Source organism: Manis javanica, chromosome 2 (genome assembly GCF_040802235.1).
Source record: "Manis javanica isolate MJ-LG chromosome 2, MJ_LKY, whole genome shotgun sequence".
NCBI lineage: Eukaryota > Metazoa > Chordata > Mammalia > Pholidota > Manidae > Manis > Manis javanica.
The window spans coordinates 145458656-145476935 of NC_133157.1; the positions used below are offsets into that span (position 1 = coordinate 145458656).

An 18280-nucleotide genomic window follows, 5' to 3' on the forward strand; every position below is an offset into this window, starting at 1 on the left:
ACTAGTAATTGGTCTGTGCAGATTTTCTGTTTCTTGCTGATTCAGTCTTGGATGATTGTACATTTTTAGGAGTTTTTCTGTTTCTTCTAGGTTCATTTTTTGGCATGTAACTTTTCATAGTAGTCTCTTATAATAATACTTTGTATATCTGTGGTGTCTTGTGATTTCTCTTTCATTTCTGATTTTGAGTCCTCTCTCTTTTTCTTGATAACTCTGGCTAAAGGTTTATCAGTTTTATCTTTTCAAAGAACTAGTTCTTAGTTTCATTGTTTTTTTTTTTCTATCTTTTGTCTGTCTCTATTTCAGTTTTCCTTTTTCTGTTATTCCTTCCTTCTACTAATTTTGAGTGCTGTTCTTTTTCTAGTTCCTTTAGGTGTAAGGTTATAATGGTGTTTTTGTTTGCTAGGTTTTTCTTGTTTCTTGAGGTAGATGTATCACTATAAACTTACCTCTTAGAGATAGCATTTTTCTGTTTCAAAGATTTTGAAGCTTTGGTTCTGGTTTGCTTTTTTTTGTCTCCGAGTATTTTTTTATTTTGATTTCTCTGTTGACCTTGTGGTTGTTTAGTAACATTTTGTTCAGCTGCCACTTTTGTGTTTTTTCTAGTTTTTTTCTCTTGTAATTGCTTTCTAGTTTCATACTATTGTGGTTTAAAAAGATGCTTGATATGATTTCTAGCTTCTTAAACTTATTGAGACTTGTTTTGTACTCTAACATGTGATCTGTCTTGGAGAATGATTTGTGTGCACTTGAAAAGAATGTGCATTTTGCTATTTGTCATGAAATATACTGTATACATCTGTTAAGTCCATCTGGTCTAATGTATCATATAAAGCCACTGTTTCTCTATTGTCTAGATGATCTGTTCATTGATGTAAGTTAAGTTTTAAAATCCCCTACTATTATTTTATTATCAGTTTCTCCATTTATGTCTGTATTTGCTTTGTATATTTAGGTGTTGCTATGTTGGGTGTGTAGATATTTACAATTGTTATATTTCTGTTGTACTGATCCCTTTATCATTTTGTAATGCCCTTCTTTGTCTTTTTCATACAGTGTTTGTTGTAAAGTCTATTTTGTCTTACATGAGTGTTACTCCAGCTGTCTTTTCAGTTCCATTTGCATGGAATGTCTTTTTTTATCCTTTCACTTTAGTCTGTATAGATCTGAAGTAAATTTCTTTTTTTTTAAAATTATTTTTTATTGAAGGGTAGTTCACACACAGTATTACATTAGTTTCAGGTGTACAACACAGTGATTCAACATTTATATACATGATAATTCTAGCTACCAGCTATCACCATACAAAGTTGTTACAATATTTTGACTATATTCCTTATGCTATACATTACATCCCGGTTTGAAGTAAATTTCTTGTAGGCATCATATAGATGGGTCTTGTTTTTTATCCATTCAATCACCCTGTGTTCTTTTTTTTTGAGCATTTAGTCCATTTACATTTAAGTAATTATTGACAAGTAATTACTTATTGCCATTTAGTTAATTGCTTCCTGGTTATTTTTGTTGTTGTCGCTTCCTTTTTTCTCTTTGGTTTCTCTGTGGTTTGATAAGTTTTAGTTCTACGCTTGGATTGCTTTCTCTTTTTTTGTATGTATTATAGGTTTTTGCCTTGTGGTTACCGTAAGATTCATATATAACACTCTGTGTATTTAGCAATCTATTTTAAGTTGATGGTTGCTTTAGTTGAAATACATTCTAAAACCACTATGTTTTTATTTTCCATCTGCATGTTTTATAAAGTATTTGATGTCATATTTTACATCTTTTTATTTTGTGTATCTCTTAGCTAATTATTATAGATATGGCTGCTATAACTACTTTTTTTCACCTTCATACTAGTTTTACTAAGTCACTGATCTACTACCTTTATTATGTTTACTCTTCAGATTGAATATTCTTGGGTGTAGGTTCTTCCCTTTCAGCACTTTGTGTTCTGCCACTCACTTGCTTCTGGCCTGTAAAGTTTCTGCTGAAAAAACAGTGGATAGTCTTACAGGTGTGCCCTTGTACATAACTAATTGCTTTTCTCTTGTTTTTAAGATCCTCTCTTTAATTTTTGGCATTTTAACTGTTATGTATCTTGATGTGGACTTCTTTGGATTTATCTTTTTGGGGGCTTACTATGTTTCTTGGACCTTGCTTTTCCCAGGTTAGGGAAGTTTTCAGCTATTGTTTCTTTAAAAAAGTTTTCTGCCCCTCTCTCTCTCTGCTTATTCTGGGACCCATATAGTACAACCATTATGCTTGATGTTCCAGAGGTCCCTCAACCTATCCTCATTTTCATAAGTCCTTTTTTCTTTTTGTTGTTCAGCTTGGATGATTTCCACTACCCTGTCCTTTAGGTTGCTGTTCTTCTACATCCTCTATTGATTCCCTTTCATGTTTTTTTTCATTCAGTTTTTGTATCCCTCTTCTCTGAAGGGTTCTTTTTTATATTTTCTATCTCTTTGTTGAAGTTTTATCACTGAGTTTATCTGCTCTTCTTCCAAGTTTGGTGAGTATCTTTATGACTTTATATTTTGACCTCTTTATCAAGTAGATTGCTAATCTTCATTTAGTTTAGTTTTTTGTCCCCCCAAGGTTTTGTCTTTTTTGTTTGTTAAGAATACATTCCTGTCTCCTCATTTTGTGGGACTCTGTGTTTTAGCGTATTAGGTAGTTCAGCTGTGTCTCCTGGTCTTGAAGTTAGAGGCCTTCTGTAGAAGGCGTCCTGTGGGGCTCAGAAGCACAATGCCCCACGTCACCAGAACCAGGCACTCACGGTGTCTCCTGTGGGCTGCATGTGCCTTCCTGTTGTGACTGTCCTCCAACCCCTGTAGGGGTGATGAGCAGGGCTGGACCCTAGCCTGACTGGTTGCAGTACCTGGCCACAACTGCTTCAGGTGCATTGGCAGGTGGGGTTGCCTGAGAAACTTGGCTATGGTTGCTGTGGACATGCTGGTGGCTGGGGTTAGCCCTGGTGTGTTTGGCTGCAAGGGTCTGCTGTGACTGTTTTGAGTGTGTTTTTGGGTGCTGCTGCCCCCCCCCCCATTCTACAGGGCAGGAGTTGCTTTGGTGGAGCACTAGTCTCAGCCAAGGCTGCCTGCTAGATGGCAAAGAGGGAGGTGCTTTGGAGGGACACCTGCCAGGGTGGGTGAGTTAGGCAGAGGAAAGGAACTGCCAGGGGCCAGGTGAATGGTGCTAGCAAGATAGATTGAGAATGTCAGAACTGGAGCCCACCATCATTGGGCCTCTAGGTAGAAGGAGGGCAAGAAAAATTGTGTCCACCAGCATTTCTGTTCCCAGAGAAAATTCCTACAGATCCCTGTCTCTCTGGCACATGCCCTAAAATTTTCTTAAATCCTGTAAATTTGTCTTCTAAAATTATCTTAAATCTTAAGTCTATATCTAAAATTATCAATAAATCTTCATGTGTGACTTGGGCACTTTTCAGAGTGCTGCTTCTGTGCTGGGTTTTGGAGTGAGTGAGGTGTGTGTGGGCTCTGTACACACAGTTTTGTTTTCCTATAGCTCTCCCATTCTCTTGGAATGAAGCCCCACTGATTTTCAAAGCCAGATAGGTGTTGTGGGGGCTCATCCTACATGTGCAGATCCCCAGAGTTGGAGGGGGGTGCCCCCTGTGGGGCCTGAATTTCCCAGGGAGGACACCTCCATGTCTTGTGATACTCCTCCTGCTTGTAGCCTGCTGCACATGTGTTTTGGTTTTTAACCAGACCACATCTCTGCCCCTCTAGCCCTTCCCAGTGTGGCTTTTTCTTTATATCTTTAGCTGCTGCTGGTCTTCAGGTGTCAGAGAATTGTTCTTTATGTGGTTGCAGATTTGGTTTATCTGTGGGAGGAGGTGAGCTCAGGATTTTCCTCCTTTACCATCTTCCACCTTCCTGGTAGACATGTTAATACCATTGTTACTATATTTTCTGTATATTCTTAATACTTTGGGGGAAGGTGGATTAAAATTGAGAAATAATTAATGGAAAAGCATGTAACATTCATTTCCAGACTATTTTACACCAAAAAAGGTTTAAGTTGCCTTTACTTTATCCTTTTACAGAGGTAATGTGTAAAAAGTATGAGATATAATGTCAAGTGTAAACATGCAAGAGACTGTGCATGATCCAATTTTTGTGAAATCTGTATAAAGTGATATGCATGGAAAAAATTGGAAGTGCATTAAAAGATTCTGTCTGGCTAGAAGCATTATAATTTATGTTTTTTCAGTTTTCCTCATTTTCTATTTTGAATACATACGTACATAATACACAAGGAAAAATATTAGTTATTTTTAATAGTGTAGTAAACCTATAGAGATATCAGATGACTGATTATTTTACTCCTGTGGCTATTTTCTTGATATATGTCACTTACATTGTCTGTCTTGCCTACTTTATAAGGCACATGTGAGGTAATAGAGATAAAAAGATACATTTATGTTCTGTAAATTATAAAGCCCTATGGATATATATGAAAGAAAATACAATGCTCTTCAGAAATCATGAGACTGCCTTATCCATAGGTAGAACTTAAATAGTAGCCTTTGGGTTATTTCTAAGTTCATGGTATTTTGATAGCATTGATAGTCTATACTTTAAAGATATTCCAAGAAGTTCACATTTATCCTTAGAAATTTAAAAATGTGCCCTTTTGTTACTAATTTACAGGATTTTGAACAGTATCTAATGGCATTCTTCAAATAATTTCTTTGCCAGGCATGGATGGGCAGAAGCTTTTGCTGGCATCAGAAGTTCACATATCAAATACATCTGTCCACATGCGTAAGTTCTTCATTTTTAGGTTTGTGATTCAGAATCTGGAGAAGAACAATTTTCATAGCTTTATTTTTCCACAAAAGCATTTAAATATAATTATGTTTATCTTTAAAATATTAATTTACAAATAAAAATTAGTAAATTTATTAAAAGGAAAGTGATATCTTGGTTATGTTGAATTTTTTTTCTTTTTTGTTGAGAAATTTAAAATAATACTTTCTGGGAGGTCAGTTGAATTTATACCCTGAAAAATTCTTTTGGATCTTTTAAATTCTAAGGATATCCATGACGTATCTCTGAAGGGGATTTATGTGTCAGGTTTACTGTGTTGAAACACTCCTAAATTTTACCAGTTGGAGGCAATATGATGTTTTTGTGGAAAGAATACAGACTTTGGAGTCAGATTTGGTTTTGAATTTTGAAAATGTGGATATCAAAAAGAAACTAGTACATCGTGATCAAATTCAGAAAATAAGATTGGTGAGTTGTAGGTCAAAAGATTGCTGAGAAGCAATAGCCATGAAGAAGACAAATTGGACTAGATACATTAGTACATTAGGTTAGTAGATTAGTAATTCATCCTCAGAAGTAGTAATAGTGAAGTTCACAAATTAGAAAGAGGAAAAGTATCTGAGATTAGCTAAGAAAACATTCTTTCCTCTTCATCCTGAAATAGAAGATTTATCTTACCTTCTAGGCTATAGCTGAATACTATGGGTAGGGTTGCTGTGTCCCCTATTATTCCCACTCATGCAAGAGACAAGATTCTTGATTATGTTTGAATATCTGCTTTATTGGCCTCCAGATTGAATTTGACTTAAGGCTATTTCCCAACCTAAGGAAGTTCATATTGTCAAAGAAATTTTGATAAGCTTTTGTAATCTCCAAGGTAGATTTGTTTCATGAGTCATAGTAGTAATAGGATGTAGTTATAGTATGTTTTCTTTCCTTTTGTACCTACCTGTGTTCAGGTTGTCTGGCAAATTTTTCTTCAAAGACTTGAACTGGGTGTACTAGACACTTAGGCAAAACTTATAGTTCCCCTTTTTATTTAGAAGTCTCTTAAACAAATATATACTTAAGAACTAGGCAATAAGCAAAAATGTAATATGAGCATATAGGGATTGATGCTATAGTATCTCTGTAACAAATTGCTCATGTCCTTAGCCCCTTACCCAGAGTCTCATATTTTATACATTTCCACTTGTGTTTGTTACTGGTTTTCCTTCTCACCTGTCATTAGAAAGTATTAGGTAAGGGTTGAGAAAGGAACATGTTTATTTGCTAGGCTTAGTCCTTTGCAGCTACTGCTCTGTCTTTAGACTACTTTGGGAGGGTGTGGAGAACAGAACTGTACAGGTGTAGATGCAGTGAAATAGCTCATATGGTAAAGTTTTGTGTAAGCCTCAAGTTCTGTGTAAGCCATATAGTCTTTGTGAAAGCCTCAAGTAATTATCTTTAATCGTTGGAATTTATCAGGTTTTATGCTTTCTTATATTGTCCTTATTTTGCTGTTTTTTTCTTTCCCATTAGACCAGTTATGCCTGTAACATTTAATATGAGCATGGCTATGCCTTCTTGGTAAGTAAGAATTTACTTATTCAATAGGAACTTTATCTATACTTCAGGTTTTCTTAATGAAGTGCTTTTACGTATAGCAATTTTTTAGCTATTTTTAAGTTGCAAAGTTATATAATTGATTTTAACCTTTAAGTTTTTGTATTTTAGATTCAAGGTTAAACTTAAGGACTTGCAATAACAGGTAGAGAAACAGGAGATAATGGGTGAATAGAAGTACTGTAGAAAATATCTCGTACTCCTTGATGAACATTGGTCGATTTTAGTAACCAAATACTTAAATGTCCTCATCTAGCATGTACTCTGATTAAGTCACAGCCTCTTCACCCTTCTGACATCCTGCCTTTCTGGAGAGGTGATGAGTATTTAAGGAAACAATTTCCTCCTCAACCTTTTCAAGATGCTTCTGCATTTCCTGTGCACCATATAGTTAGGAAGTAGAGTCACTTGTTTGTTCCTCTGAGCAAGTTCCAGACTGATTTTTTCCTGTTGCTTGCAGAATCCTGCCATCAGATCTTTTAAAAAATAAGGACTTTGACAGGTACCTGATTCATATTTTCCTTTCCATTCTAACTCCTGTCGCCGTTTTATCTTTCGGGTGACTACAGGATCCAGTGTAAACTGGCCCACTCACAACTTAAACTGGCTTGTTGCTTCCTTGACTCTTCTCTTCCAAGTGATATTTTCTCCACTCAGTGTTAGTCACCCACAGTTGTTCCAGGCCTTGTCATCTGGAACTGTCCCATCTTTGAAGTCACTTAATTTGAACCTGGCCGTTGACCATATGTCTTCATCCTTTGCGTTGGATCACTGTTTCCATCCTTTGCTTGTCCCTAGGCCTCCCAGTCTCCTGTCACCTTGTCCTCTCTACTTGCTCCCACCCACCTCTAACCCACCTTGCACTTGCTGTTTTATCTACTTTAGATTCCTTGGTAACTTCCACAAGTTTCTACCTATGTTGGCCTTTGGTTCTCTCATCTTCCCTCTCTGACAAAATTTCACCCAGAACCCAAATTTCTACCTAATGTTGCTAGAGACCATATTGAAAGCACATAACCTGATAGGGAAGTAGAAAGGGCCAAGGAAAGTTCCCTTGGTCTCTGGTTTCAGATACCTACAATGCGTGATGAAAGAGTTTTACAGAATATGGATAGAAATCCAGATAATTACCTGTGTTCAGCAGGTATGAGGTAGTGCACTCATGAGATCAAGACTGACATGATCAAGTAGCTCTACTCAATAAATGTGGTGAAAGCGGGAACAATAAGCTGCTGCAAACTTCTTAGGAGTGTGGGTTGAAATACTTGCTTGGGTGTAATATTAGACTAAGTAATTTCTTAGATGTTCTTACTCCAAAATATGTGATCCTGTGACTTTTTATCATTAGAATCCATATTTAGTTGGGGTGAAAGGAACTGACAGAATGTGAGATTCATGCATTGAAGTTAATTGTTTGGTTTCTGTAGACATTTTAATTTGTTTCATGTTCTAAAGAATACCTTTGGTTATCCCTTTTTATCCAAACTACCATGAGTTTAGTGAAACATAAAGAGTATATAGTCTTAGACTCAAATGGTTCTTTTAATATTTTGCCTTATTTTCCAGGTTTGATGTTATTGGGCTTTCACCAGATTCACGGGAAGATGAACCTGGAATTAAAAAAGCAGCAGAAAATAGTAAGCACAGAAAAGCTTTATAAAGACAAAAGCATTCTTGAATATTTTTAGTTGATTCAGTAGTCTCATTAATGTTGATGAGATAGTACAGTTATCTGAGCTCAGGAGGAGCACTGCTTCCTTCCTTTTCATCAGTCTTCAGTCATGATGGCCACAGGGACTCATTTAACTGTGGTCAATAAAAGTGAGGTGGATGGGAGGAATGGCCTTTATCAAACTCTACTGGATCCATAATTTTGCTTTGACTTAGGCAAACAGAGAAAACAGTAGAATGACTCATAGGTATGGCCAATTATCTTCACTAAGGAGACTTGAAATGAGGATGAAAATAAAGACAAAATGATATAATGATATCTAGTGAAAATTATATTAATAGTTAATTTTAGTGTGGTAATAATAGCTGCTGCTGACTGAACACTTAACTATTAAACATACTATGTAATTCTTATAAATCATCTCATTTAATACTCCTATGAAATAAGTATTGGCTCTACTTTATGGAATCTCCACAGTCTGTTCTCTGATTAGTATTCCTTGCTTCCATATGAACATTACAATTCCATTAATTTTTTTTTGGTGAAAGCATAGAGAATTCAGAGATATCTAGTTTTAGAAAATACACAGAAGTGGACTTTTCTTTTACATCTGTGTGTTAAAATATTTACAAATAGAGAACGTGATGACTAGGATTGACTTTAGAATACTCTGGGTGGTGATGCAGCTGGCAGTGATGAAACAGGCCTGTCTATGACTTGATGTTTGCAGAAGTGAGATAATGTGTACCTAGGGAGGCATCACATATTGTTTTTATATTCATTTGAAATTTTAAAAAGTAGCTTAAATCAAAACCAAAAAGGTAGGATCTTTAAAAAAAATTTTTTTTCTTCTCAAGAAGAATTTTCAAGATGCATTCAAAACACATTGGATATTTAGGAATATCAAACCAAGAACACTAACTTTTAGGGTCATCAAAAGTAGATCAAAGTTAGAATCCTAGAGCTAGGATTTTGTCAAAAAATAGTAGATGAAAAAATATGTATTGGGTATGAGAGTGAGTTGTCAGATCCTGTGGAAGATAGGGAGGGGCTGAGCCTTGTAGAGGAGACAGGAGAGCCTATGAGTTCCAGAGTGAAAACTTCTGTCCTCATGACAGAGTTAGCCTGTGACATAATTGCCATTTATTTCCTGTCCTAGGTGATGTATTATTGGAGAGAATTAGGCTCAGGTCTGAGTGAGGAAAGAGAGGAGTCTCTGTTTGAGGCCTGAGAGAATATGCCGTGAAGAGAAGAAGGTACTCAGGTCTAGGAAGCATGAGCAAAAGGGGATGGAATTAGAACCTGCTGCTCCACAGTGACTGCTGACATTACCTCAGCAATTGGTGTAGCCACAGGGAGTAAAGCTCTGTGAAACTGTGGGGAACAGTCCCAACAGCAACTTGGCTGGCTAGCTGCTAGCCGACCCTCCTCACAGCCGGGCATTTCTGCCTCTTCTTTCTCACTGAGGCAGTAGTCTGCCACCCCTAAACAAATCCCTCACACGTCTCAGCAACTCTCTCATTTCCTAAGCTTCCTTTACTGTTTTCTAGCCCATTCTCCCATGTCCTAGTCGGGGTACCCCCTTGTTTGTGCAAAAGGTTCCCATATAGATAAAGTTGGGGAGAGAGTCATGATTTTTTTTTTTAATTAATAAACTTTAATTTTGTGGAGCAGTTTTAGGTTCATAGTGAAACTGAGGGGAAAGTGCAAAAGGTTCCCATATAGCCCTGTCCCCACACATGTACACCCTTGTTTGTTATACTAATGCTAAAAACTAACTTTATATAAAAAGAAATGGTGACCATGGTAACTATACTTATCATGATGGGTGTTGCATAATGTATGTAACTGTCAAGTCCCTATTTTATACACCTGAAACCAATATAATATTATATGTTAATTCTACTTTAATAAAAAAAACTAATAAATAATAGAAAATATTTTTTAATTTGAATATCTGTGGATTTTCAGCAGTGTTCTAAAAAGGCAGATTTTTGCTTTTTGATAAAAAGGAAATATAAGAAGCAGCACCTGCAAAATCTGAGTTTTATATTGAAAATACATTCTAATTTTGTATTTTAATAGAGTCCTTCAAGTTTTTCACTTCTTTCAACTTTTAATATACTTTCTGCTTTTCTGTTATTTTTTCCTATTTAAACTGTATCAATGAACTTAACTGAAGGTATCAGGGATTTGACTTTCATGTTGTTTTTAGTAAAGGCTTTGATAGATCAAGAGATGAAGAGTGGCATTCCTTCTAACAGAATTATTCTGGGAGGATTTTCTCAGGTAAGATAAAATTTGGGTGGTAATATCAGTACCTTCGGATATTATCTAGAACTCTGGTTTCTATCCTTTTTCTATGGAGGAGTTCTTTTTTAGATGTTAGAGAGTCTGATACATTATTTTAATGGTGAATTAAGTTTAAATAGACTAGAAATAATTCATCATTAATTAGTTGAGAGTACTTCATACTTTTTTGCTTTTCTAGTTTTTTTTTCTCTTCTGCAAAAGCCTTCAACTTATAGGTTATGTTTTGAAAATCAGTTTAAGTAAATTGGAACCTGGGGTGTATTTTCTTAGAATAACCATAGTACCCATGTAGTTAGATTTCAAAGTTAACTCTAAGTACCCCTTTAAACAAAACTCTAATTTAAACACAGGTGGAAGTCCCTGTACTAGGAGGAGGCTACTGATAGAAACAATAAGGTAGTAAACAAAAGAGTTCTCTCTGGACACAGGCGAATTCTCCTGTGATCCCCATGGTGTGAGATCACTTGGCCACCTCAGCTTTGTAGTTGATAGCCTTTCCAGTTCTTGAGTCTAAATGTTACATTTCCAGCCACACAGAGAGACAGCCTGATAGTCACTGAATCCTATTTTCAAAATCCTGAGAGAAAGAATATTATTATTTCAGATGAGAGAGTGTTGGGTCCTCATGTGGCCCAGTGACCCATGGGCATGGTCAAAGTAACATGGTGTTTAGAGGGCTCAAGGGAATGCAGTTCCCAGAATGTGGGGTACTGTGAGCTGAGTAGGCAGATACCCTAAAAGTGTCTGCTACATAGTCCTTATTATCTTGAATTCCTATTTTGGAAAATAATGCCAATTTAAGACAATTTGATTTTATGCCTAAGACTTTTCAGAGGAGAAAATAGTAACTAAATTCTGAATATTACTAAGGCCGTTTTAAGTGCAGCATATAATGATGCTATTTACTATGTCTTGACTGACTGGGTAGTTGCTGTGTAACATTGGTCTTTGGTGTAGAGAATCATGTCCTTTAGGACACGGTGGTGGTTGGGAGTGGTGTTTATCTACTAACTTGCCTGATTTAATTTGACATTAGCCATCCAGTTTTTTTAATGGTTATTATTAATAACAGGAAATCTTTTAAGGTGCTGTTAGCAGAGGATGTGTTCCATTGACTTCACTGCTTCTTTTTCCAGGGAGGAGCTTTATCTTTATACATTGCTCTCACCACACAGCAGAAACTGGCAGGTGTCACTGCTCTCAGTTGCTGGCTTCCACTGCGGGCTTCATTTCCACAGGTAGCCTGATTGACGCATGTAACATTCGATGACTGAGCTAAGAGATGGCAGATAAAGTTGGGGAGAGGGTCATGGTTTATTTTTTTAATTAATAAACTTTAATTTTGTGGAGCAGTTTTAGGTTCATAGCGAAACTGAGGGGAAAGTGCAAAAGGTTCCCATATAGCCCTGTCCCCACACATGCACAGCCCCCTCCCACTATCAGTGCCCTGCAGCACAGTGGTACATTTGGTACAGGTGATGAACCTACTTTTTTAAAGTAAAGTTTTTTAGATTTTTGTGATGTATTACTAGGCTTGTCTATACACTGTGTTGTCTTTACAGTGGATTGCATAGAATGAAATAAGTCCTGCTATAAATCTTACATTTCAAGCATTCAATACATTTTTAAAAGATATATGTAAAAATTAGGGTTATTCTTTATACAAAGAAGTAATATGAAAGCTCAATATTCTCATTGCTTGACAGCAGAATTTTGCCGTACAATATAATGTCTAAATACTCAATAGTATAAGGCAAGTATCTAGCACACATGAGAGATGCAGACACTATTTTTATTCTCAAATTAATCTTTAAATCTAGGGTTTTTTCTTGTCACTATATAGTAATTCTTCGGTGTTTTTCAGATAACAACTGCTTTTTATTAACTGTCTTATTTAAATCAGTTAAATGAGAACTGAAAAGAACATGATCAGCTGAAACATCTCTTACATTAAGACACTGAACATATAAGGAATAAGATACAGTCGGCTTTAAGGAGCTGCTGATTCACTGGGGAAACTGTCTAAGACAGGGTAATTGTATGTCCTATAAAAGTTTAAAGAGATGTGGAGAGTATAGGGCTGTGATGAATTTTATTTCTTTGGCCAAATATAACTTACAATGTAAATATAAAATGTTGTATGTGCATATCTATTTACAGCTTTAAATGCCTCATATGGAGCACTACACATTTGATTAAAAACCAGTTGTTTTTATTTCTTTTGTTTTTTTTCAGGGTCTTATTAGTGGTGTTAATAGAGATATTCCTATTCTTCAGTGCCATGGAGATTGTGACCTTTTAGTTCCCCTATCATATGGTTCTCTTACTGCTGAAAAGCTAAAAACACTGGTAAATCCAGTGAATGTAACCTTCAAAACCTACGAAGGCATGATACACAGTTCATGTCCACAGGTAAATGTTTGGAAGCATTGATTATAGAGACATGTTTGCAACTTTTCCCATGGGATATTTTTAAGATAAATAACATTTGACTGATTGGAGGTTTAAAGGGGGTTTAAATGAATTAATTCACATTGACTCATACGTTAGCAGGACTTAAATCAGAATTTATTAAATTTAATTCAACAAATATTCAATGATTTCCTATGAAATGTGATGCATTGTACATAATTCAAAAACAAAAACATTCCCTTTAAATCAATCTAAAATGAATTACAATTAAAAATTTAATAGGGGAGATGTAGATATATCTAAATAACTATGTAGAAAGCAGGATGTGATATGTTATATTATAGGTTTAAAAAAAGTTCTCTGAAAAACTGAGAAGAGTAAGATTAATTTTATCTTAGGAGGCACTCAGATCATGATGAAAGAGCTTGATTTTGAAGAATCGGTAGTTTTTTTGGATAGTAAGTGTGCAGAAAAAGGACTGTAGACAGGAAAAGCAAGCTGTCCAGTTGGTCCATAATCTAATGAAAAGCTGGGTATCACAGAACAGGGGACACAGAGAGGAGAGACTGGGTTGTAGAAAGCATTTATGTTGTGGTAAGGATGGGTAGAGGTTAGATCCTCTCCAGGCAGCAGAGAGCTATTGACATTTTTTAATTTTTAATTTTTTAATTTTTTATTATTATTTTAGTTAAAAAAAATTTTTTTAGCCATTGACATTTTTTATCAAAGCAAGGTGTGATCTAATTTACAGTCTGGAGACTGGCAGAATCCAGTAGGATTTAGTGACTAATTCTGTGGGGTAGGAAAGTTAGGAGTATCAAAGAGGCCTTAGATTTCTAACCCAGATGACTAAGAGGTTGCTATTCATAAAAGTAGGTACAAGGACCAGTTGGTTTTGGGGTAACAGGAAGGATAATACTGAATTAAGTAACATTGAGATAGATGTGCCCCCATAATATCAAAATGGGATGTTGGAAATAACCTGTCTGAAGCTCAAGCCCATTAATGGGGATTTAGAATGATCACTAATATCCATGGGAAAATATCATGAGAGAAAAAGCCGAGGTATAGTACTTTGGGAGATTTAAGAGGAGTTTGGTGTTGAATGAGTGCAAGAGGAGAGAGTTTCAGAGTTGGAGGAAACAGTACCCCATGATTCAAAGAACTATTAAGGAGAAATAGGCCAGGAAGAAACTATCCAGCAGTAAGCCAACTGTGACCTGGGACATTTGGGGAGATACAGCCCAACTGCACTGGGCTGTGTGATGTAGGGAAATGGGGAACTAGAGGCAACATGTATAAACCTTTTTTAAAAAGGTTTTGATAAAGGGAAAAAAATGAAGGCTCTCTTGTAATGGGATGGAAGAAGGAGACCCCTATGGGTGGGTAGGAAGAGGGGTGAGATCTTAGAGGAATCATAAAAGTCCTGAAATGGGTAGCATCTGTCTTAAAAGAGAGGAAAAACACTTTTGAATGAAAATGGAAGAGGGTGGGTGAATATAAACAAGGACTGTTGATGGAGGGAGGAGAGTAGTTGAGAGCTCACCTTAGATCCTTTTTATCTTCTCAGTAAAGTAGGAAACCAGGTCACTGGATAAGAATGATAAGGAGGCTTGGGTAGGTTGGGAGACTTGAAAAGGCCTAGCACAAAAATTGATTCCTAAGCGTGGAGGGAGTGCAGTTCAAATTAACATTGTTTTACATCCACTCAGCCTGGCCATATTTTTAGGGGCAGAGAAGCACGTAGTAATGTGATTTATCCAAAAAGACAAGAGGCCTAGAATCTAGGGTGTTACTGAGAACACAGTTGAACTGCAATGAAATGTTGAAGCCAGAAGGGAGGACAGGCTGGCAGTCTGAGTATTTTTAAATAAAATCAGGAGAGACTTAGAGGCTGGACGAGTGTTTTTTAAAGTTGATTTTGCATCACAAATACACTAGAGTAGCTTAATAAACACAAATACCGCAAACTCCAAGCTCAGCAATTCTGATTCTGCGCATTGGGGGTTTGGTGTCTCGGGTGTCTGTATTTGTGTGGATGTGTTTTTAAACACAGCTCCATAGATGATTATGCAATCACGTTGAAGGACACTGGACTGAATGGTTAGGAGCAGAAGTGAGAAGAGGTAGAACAGTAGGAGGAAGTGTCACAGGTAATTTTAAGGACTTTGGGGTGTTGTAACACCACTTTCATGCGGTGACTTTCTTTTCTGAGTGATCATTTATAAGGTTGAAAGTTCTTTGCAGTACTAATTTGGGAGTCTGAGACAGCCTTGAAATACTATATATGATAGTAGGAAATATGTCTTCGGAAAGTGAAAATGTTCTGAGCCAAGTGCAGGAGTCTTAGGAAAGTCTGTTCTATAAACATTTGATATATTCATTTTCCTATCTCTCCAGGCCTAGCTTAGGCATATGCTCTCTTTTAATTGGTTGGTGTATGTATGTAAATCCTTATGAAAGGCACAAAATACTTATGTTATGGATTTACATTTCATTCTAAGGAAGAACCGTTAAAAGCTAGGCTTTTCCATAGACTTAGTTGACAGTAATTGTGCACTTACTGAGACTTCTCTGTTTTAAGTACTGTCACTCCCAACCCCCTTTCTCAGCCTCTCCCCCAGTGTTTTATTTTGTTCAAGTACAGCAAAATGCAGACCATTTTCATGATACTAAATAATAGATGGGAGCTATCATTTGAATGTACAATAATAACAATCATAGGAAATATTCAAATTTCTGTTGGAGCCTCCTTTCTCTGTTACGACTTTTTATTTAATTGTAGTAATAAAATGTACTTTCACCTTACCTGTGCACACCATGGATTTAGTGGTATTTCAGTGGGGAGTAATTTCTGATTTGTGTTACTGCTTACTAAATCACTTTATTCCAAACAGGAAATGATGGATATCAAGCAATTCATTGATAAACTTCTACCTCCAATTGATTGACAACACTAAGAGGACTTGTGTAGAAGTGCACACCGGCATCGTTGTAGTAGAGTATTAACCTTTTCCTGAACATGAAACTTTTAATGTTTGCAGTGTTAAAATGTTTGCAAAACACACCAATGACACAGACTAAATACTATCTCCTTGTGAGAAAATTATGATCATTATGATCTTTTAAGCATCTATACATGTATTTGTAAAATATGATGGAGAATATACTAGTATGAAGAGAGTGAAGCACCTAGATTCTATTCCCCAAATGTAATTCAGCAAAATAATAAAGTATTTGAACCAGATTTTTTATATCATTTGAAAATTATTAGTATGCTAAATAAAAATTTGTTCAGATGTAAATGTGCAGTTTTGATTTATACATGCTATGACTTAGCCTATGGATTTACTCCAGAATGACTTAACTCACCATGCACTATCTATATTTTTTACATGGATTCGTATATACTTAACGATTGTAATACATACTAAGAATGAAGTCTTAATTACATTTACCTAATCAGGGATAAACCTCTAAGTGTCAACAAAGAGTAATATTGCTATTTTTGATTAATGGTCCTTTCATTTTGGGGATGAGGCCTTTCTTTCCCCAATATTATTTCTGTTTAATATCTTTTTGCCTCTGTAGAAAAGAAATTTGTTCATTTTTATCCTTCATAACACACCAAATACTGCCGCCTTGCCATGGATATCTGCTGGCACTACATGCTGTAATTTCACATTCTGAAATACAGATACAATAGTACTTAAAATGTATTTATACTTTTACAAAGAAAGCAGACATGACTGACGTTAGACTTCCTACACTAATTATTTCTTTCATTTATTTATTTACTTTTATTGTGGTATCATTAATATATAATTACATGAGCAACATTATGGTTACTAGACTCCCCCCATTACCAAGTCCCCACCACATACCCCATTACAATCACTATCCATCAGCGTAGTAAGATGCTATAGAATCACTACTAATCTTCTCTGTGTTATACGACCTGCCCCATGCCCCCTCCACTATGCTCTATGTTAAACATAATGACCATTTTCCCCTTAATCCCTCCCTTTCCACCCATCCTACCCAGTGCCTTTCCCTTTGGAAACTGTTAGTCCATTCTTGGGTTCTGTGAATCTGCTGCTGCTTTGTTCCCTCAGTTTTTGCTTTGTTCTTATACTCCACAGATGAGTGAAATCATTTGATACTTGTCTTTCTCTGCCTAACTTATTTCACTGAGCATAATACCCTCTAGCTCCATCCATGTTGTTGCAAACGGTAGGATTTCATTTCTTCTTATGGCTGAATAATATTCCATTGTGTATAGTACCACTTCTTGTTTATCCATTCATCTACTGACGGACACTTAGGCTGCTTCCATTTCTTGGCTATTGTAAATAGTGCTGCAATAAACATAGGGGTGCACATGTCTTTTTGAATCAGGGATCCTGTATTCTTAGGGTAAATTCCTAGGAGTGGAATTCCTGGGTCAAATGGTATTTCTACTTGTAGTTTTATGAGGAACCTCCATACTGTTTTCCACAATAGTTGAACTAATTTCCATTCCCACCAGCAATGTAGGAGGGTTCCCCTTCTCCACATCCTCACCAGCATTTGTTGTTTGCTTTTGGATGGTGGCCATCCTAACTGGTGTGAGGTGATATCTCCTTGTGGTTTTAATTTGCATTTCTCTGATGATTGGCAATGTGGAGCATCTTTTCATGTGCCTGTTGGCCATCTGAATTTCTTCTTTGGAGAAGTCTCGGTTCAGCTCCTCTGCCCATTTTTTAATCGGATTATTTGCTTTTTGGTTGTTGAGGTGTGTGAGCTCTATATATTTGGGATGTCAACCCCTTTTTGGATATTCATTTATGAATATGTTCTCCCATACTGTAGGCTGCCTTTTTGTTCTACTGATAGTGACCTTTGCTGTAGAGAAGCTTTTTAGTTTGATATAGTCCCACTTGTTCATTTTTGCTTTTGTTTCCCTTGCCGAGGAGATATGTTCATGAAAAAGTTGCTCATGTTTGCATTCAAGAGAGTTTTGCCTATGTTTTCTTCTAAGAGTTTAATGGTTTCGTGACTTACATTCAGGTCTTTGATCCATTTTGAGTTTTCTTTTATGTATGGGGTTAGACAGTATTCCAGTTTTATTCTCTTACATGTAGCTGTCCAGTTTTGCAAATACCAATTGTTGAAGAGGCTGTCATTTCCCCATTGTATATCCATGGAACTTTACCATGTATTAATTGACCATATAAAGTTGGGTTAATATCTGGACTCTCTAGTCTGTTCCACTGGGCTATGGTTCTTTTCTTGTGCCAGTACCAAATTGTCTTCATTACTGAAGCTTTGTAGTAGAGCTTGAAGTTGAGGAGCGTAATTCCCCCTGCTTTACTCTTCCTTATCAGGATTGTTTTGGCTATTCAGGGTCTTCTGTGGTTCCATATGAATTTTAGAACTATTTTCTCTAGTTCATTGAACAATGCTGTTCGTATTTTGATAGGGATTGCATTGAATCTGT

The 18280-nt window shown here is 36.3% G+C and overlaps 1 protein-coding gene across 1 annotated transcript in view; it reads left to right on the forward strand.

Moving 5' to 3' along the window:
• The window catches only part of LYPLA1 (lysophospholipase 1), a 29865-nt gene extending 13817 nt beyond the window's left edge, over positions 1-16048 (forward strand). Inside the window, exons 3-9 of the mRNA XM_017669549.3 lie at positions 4728-4793; positions 6321-6368; positions 7971-8041; positions 10292-10365; positions 11526-11627; positions 12625-12801; positions 15699-16048. Coding sequence (XP_017525038.1) covers positions 4728-4793; positions 6321-6368; positions 7971-8041; positions 10292-10365; positions 11526-11627; positions 12625-12801; positions 15699-15752 — 592 coding nt within the window. The 3' untranslated portion in view covers positions 15753-16048. The remainder of the gene's footprint in view (positions 1-4727; positions 4794-6320; positions 6369-7970; positions 8042-10291; positions 10366-11525; positions 11628-12624; positions 12802-15698) is intronic.
• Positions 16049-18280: the final 2232 nt, after the last annotated feature.